The sequence below is a fragment of the Sardina pilchardus genome, chromosome 23 (assembly GCF_963854185.1).
Source record: "Sardina pilchardus chromosome 23, fSarPil1.1, whole genome shotgun sequence".
Classification (NCBI taxonomy): Eukaryota; Metazoa; Chordata; class Actinopteri; order Clupeiformes; family Clupeidae; genus Sardina; species Sardina pilchardus.
Genome location: NC_085016.1, coordinates 22,107,830 through 22,112,829, shown reverse-complemented (window position 1 = coordinate 22,112,829; position 5,000 = coordinate 22,107,830). Strand labels below are relative to the sequence as shown.

The window sequence follows — 5,000 nt, the reverse complement described above, 5'->3', positions numbered from 1 at the left end:
GTACACCTGGGCTCTTTCTCATTCATCTTTTAATCTATCCTCCCTCTCTTCCTTCCATCCTCGGTCCTCCGGCTCCCACTGAGCTATAAAGAATGACGGGCGGCAACAATGGGATAGTCTATCCAGCGTACTTTATAGATCAGTGGAAACAAGCTGGAGGATCGAGGAAGGAAGGAAGGGAGGATAGATAAAAAGATGAATGAGAGGAGCCTCTTGTCTTGGGGACAGGAGGTGGTATGAGCTGTTACAAAAGCAGTGGCGACTCTGGCATAAATGTTGACTTTTCTCTAGGATTAAGGGCAGGTTTGGATGGTGATGGGCGTTACCTTGGTGATGGCGGTGTAAACCTTGTCCAGAATGGCATTGGGCAGAGCTTTCTGCGCCTCCTTCACCTCAATCCTCAAGCCAGACACCAACGGCCTAACGATCAGCCTGAGACACACACACACACACACACACACACACACACACACGCACACACACACACACACACACACACACACACACCATCATGAGCAGTGTTGGTCCTCACCTAGCAAAAAAATGCTGCCTTCAGACCTTGCAACTGTGACTAAACATATTGAATGCATTGCGATGGCTTGAAACTATGTGCAACATTTAATTCACACCACTGCAACTCAGTCTCGTTGCGTTGGGAATCTTTGGTGTTAAACAGACTATAAGAGAGTCTCTCTTAGAGAGATGAACAGACTATAAAGACTACTGAAACACACATTTAAAGGTGACTACACATGCTTGCTCCAATAGCTCTCAGTCAGGTATCAGTTGGTCCAGCAGCTCACTATCAGGAAGTTAGACTTCCTACCAACAAGGGCTCAACATTATGTAAACAACTATAACTTGATCTATTGTAGGTTGGTGTGTTGGCTAAACAGAGTATAGCTCTGACCATCAATATTCCCCATGGTCTCAGGTATTCTATTTCCTAGTCAAAGCAGTGAGGTGCCTGATAATGAGATATATCATTTATTTACATACCACACACCAGATAGTTCCATATTGTTTTGCATCCAGATGTTCATAGAGCAATGTGTAAAACTATCCCATGTTCTCTCCAGTGGCTGATACTATTCCTCGATTAGTATTGCGCATGAAAGTGGAAACTATCATAACAATTACACTTTGACACTTTGAGCTGAGCTGTGACAACATTTCACATAAGGAAATAAGCATGACTTTGTGTAAAGTTCTACATCTGCATTGAGTCAGTATTCATACATATTTTGAGGTCCTTATATGATCCATATGCATAGAGACAACGATCAAACCCTTTCCCTACCTGTCAGACAAACTAGGTCAGTACAAGACAGCACAAGGTCACACCCTGAGGACCAAGATAAAGCAGTAAGCTATCTGAGGGAATAGTTCACTTGTCAGACAGAGCTCCTCTCCTCGCGTGCTTACTGGCCTACACTGTCCCGCGCTAGAGACAACACAACGGCATTGTGTTCCTGTCGGCTTTTGTCTAGTCGAAAAACCTAACCACCTCCCACAGCGGCGCATCTCCGGTTAGCAGGACAGGTGCGTTCCCGCTGGGAGAGATGCTTGTCGGTGCGAAAGACTACGTCGCTGACCGGTGGTTGGTTGCACAGGTAACGCTGTCTCTCACCCATGCCCCCTTTTAGCAGTCCGCATGACAACGAACCAAACCAACCAGGCTAGTAGGCTATGAATGATATGGTTACAGCGGCAGCGGCATTCCTGTAGCCACGAAAGTGGCCCAGTCATGTAGACTCGTGTGGGCTATACGGGGCTTTAGAAAGTCGAGCAATTCCCATTTACCTCTCGAACAGAAGCCGGACCATGATGATGCAGAAAGCAAGAGGGCCAGCAAGATACAAATCCTCCGACTGGGGGTATACAGCCTCGTCTGTGTTCTTCAGATCTGCCCAAGTTACATTGTGAGGCAGCCAGAATCTCTCATTCCAGAACCACGCAAGGAAGCCGGTCATTGTGTTGCCAAGAGGACTGGCTTGTAGCCTATTTCAGTCTGCCCTCGGAGCCTGTCGGTGATGCCAGCTGTGTTGGCGAGATGTCTTTTCAATGTCCTTCTCCCGAGAGATGCGCCGGCCGGTCGCCTATGATATGGACACACACTTGCCTCCTCTCCTCCCAAGCAACAAAGATGTGGACAGTGGCAGACGATGTGAACTCCTCCTCGGCGAGTGATTGGTGCTCACAAATCTGCCTCGCTCTGTGTGTCTGTCTGTGTCTCGCTTGCTCACTATCGTTGCACCTTATTACGGAAGCGAAAATATTACATTTCAATTGGCTTGATTTCAACTATTATTATGTTTTTTATATATAACAGTGGGGCTTAGCTTTATACGTTATTTATATTTGTGTTTAGACATTTCTGAATGGTGAATGGACATACAGCATCGCTCAATTGTTCCCGGACAGCGTGTGTAAATCGAGGTAAATAAAGAACGCTCAAGCGACACCCCGCGGCCGTGAAAACAAAATACATAAAATATTTTATTTCTCTGCGTCTATAAATTTAAAGGCACAATGCCCATATAGATTTTGCTGTCAAAGATACAATATAATAATAAAAAATGCGCATCGATCTACATGAAAGGCCAAGACATTTTCTTTGACATTACTTTGGAATACAACCCCATGATTTGATTTGGGTTTCAACGAGGGTAAATGTGAAGAATAATTTTGGCCAGTCTTTCTTTATGCAAACCTGCCACAGGCTGACCCTCATGTAATGAGCTCTGTATTTTTTAGAAGGTCATTTTGAAATGCAATGTTTTAATTCACATACCTGAATATTTCCTTCTTGACATGAGGCAACAATGACATTGAAACATTTCTGGTGAGCATGGGATGACTGTGTGCACACCAGAAAGTTTCTCATGCAGGAAGCTTTAGATAGATACACTTACTGTCATATGCTTTGCATAGGCTTCTTTTAATACTCATTTTTTGTTACTTACAGTATATGAACATACTTGTACATTGGGATGAGTTTTCCTTTAAACAAATAAGATAGGTTAAATGTACAATATCAATCATAGACCTGAATTTAAAATAATAAAACAGAAAATAAATAGAATTCAAACATATTTGTGTCCCACAGGTATACCTAAAGGCAGCTACTACAATAAGTGGATACAAAACCTATAGACTTCCAAGGGAATGATTCACTCAGAGTTGTCCTTGACTGTGCTGGAAGTTTTTATTTTCAGACTATAGGCTGTGTGGGCATACACATGATATGAGCGAGGAGGATGACCTAAGCTTTGTTAAGCTCTTACAAGGCTCAAATTAACTTTTCTGCAAGAGGACTACAACACACACCCTCACACACACACCAACAAAAAAAACAGGTCTGCAGATGTCTATGTACAAGTCGAACAAATATAGGACATGCATGTTTGTGTGCATGTATATATAATGTACACATCAGTGCATGTATGTCCAATGCATGCTGTATGCAATCTATCACTATACAGATGCAATGTACACTGGCATACCATCTGAAAGGATGTCCTTGGAAAGCCCAGGTGTTCTAGACTGCTGCATCGTTGAAGTCCTTCACAGTGTTGGCTGCCAGCTCTGAGACACCCATTACCCAGATGAAATAGTGTCCCTGGCTGTCCTTTTGACTTATTTCGATATTGCTTCTCAAAACAAAGTCAATTTATGTCACTTTCTTTTCCCACTTCCACCATTAGGCTGCATCTCAGGTCATTCATAAACGTCTGAGATGACGGAGTGATTTCTCATTGTCATTGGTTAGGAGGATTGATATGTTTGTATGGTGCTTGTGCTAATTCCGTACAATGTTATGTAACGTTATGATTCTTCATTGATTCCCCTCACACTCTGCTGCTGCTTGTAAGCAGGCAGGGGCCTGCCTCTCGTAAACAAGCTCTCAGGCATACTGTATACAGTGGGGAGAAAATGTATTTGATGCCATGCTAAAGTTGCCTAAAAAGAGGAATATAAAATCATCATTTAACAGTAAATGTTAATGTCTTGATTAAAAAAATGAGTAAAAATAAAACCGCTAAGTACACCAATTTTCTTTGTGATTGAAGAATGTATCGTAAATAAATAAATGTTCTTCCTAAATGCTAGGGGGAAGGAAGTATTTGACCCCCTATGTAACCCTATGGGAATTTAACACATAGGGTTAACATAGGGGCAGGCAGATGTTTATTTTTTAAGGCCATCTATTTCATGGATCCAGGATATTATGCATCCTGATAAAGTTCCCTTGGCCGTTGGAATTAAAATAGCCCCACATCATCACATACCCTTCACCATAGCTAGAGATTGGCATGGTGCTTTTTCCAGTAGGCCTATCAGCCTGTTTGATGCTCATTTCTTTACTTTTATATCACTATAGCAACCATTACAGTTAATTGCTGTAGGCTATACATAGTATACACAGTATAGTGTACATAGCTCTCAGGAAACGACCCTGACCCTAATGTTAATATGAACATTTCAGGATTACATTGATTAAAAACAGTAGGCTACAGACCTAATTAAATGTTTACATTTAAGATTTGTTTTTTGCCCATGAACTTTTTTACGCGACCTTTCTGTAAAGTAACTGTTTCACTAGTTGCAATGGCTGGTGGATAATTAGAACAGCTTTTTACCAAAGATGACCAAAGTCATACAGTATACTGTACTACTAGGGCTCATGTCGATCATTAGAGAGATGAAAAGTGCCCCTTGCCGTATGTGTATGTGCCAGCAGGTTCCCCTGCTGTGTAGATGTGTTAGCCCAAATGACACACAGAAAGGATTAATTGGCCTGAGTGTCAAGCAGCATCCTCCATGTTCTCCCATAAAGCGGGGATACAGCTAAGAAACGGTTATGAGTCATTTGGACCGTCTTTGACTGTGAGTATGTGACAAGAATCTTTGAAATGGAGATTTCGGCTTCAAAGCCTCATCTTTGCCAGTGCTCCTTCCCCATCCTAAAGTCTTTGTTGAAGTTCTGACGCAGGTTT

General features: G+C 42.4%; 1 protein-coding gene across 1 annotated transcript in view; it reads right to left on the bottom strand.

The window, feature by feature from the left end:
* The window catches only part of LOC134071651 (ceramide synthase 6-like), a 16,148-nt gene extending 14,138 nt beyond the window's left edge, over positions 1-2,010 (bottom strand). The window contains exons 1-2 of the mRNA XM_062528449.1: positions 1,804-2,010; positions 327-432 (exon numbers count right to left, since the gene is read on the bottom strand). Coding sequence (XP_062384433.1) covers positions 327-432; positions 1,804-1,973 — 276 coding nt within the window. The 5' untranslated portion in view covers positions 1,974-2,010. The remainder of the gene's footprint in view (positions 1-326; positions 433-1,803) is intronic.
* Between the last annotated feature and the right edge of the window lie 2,990 nt (positions 2,011-5,000).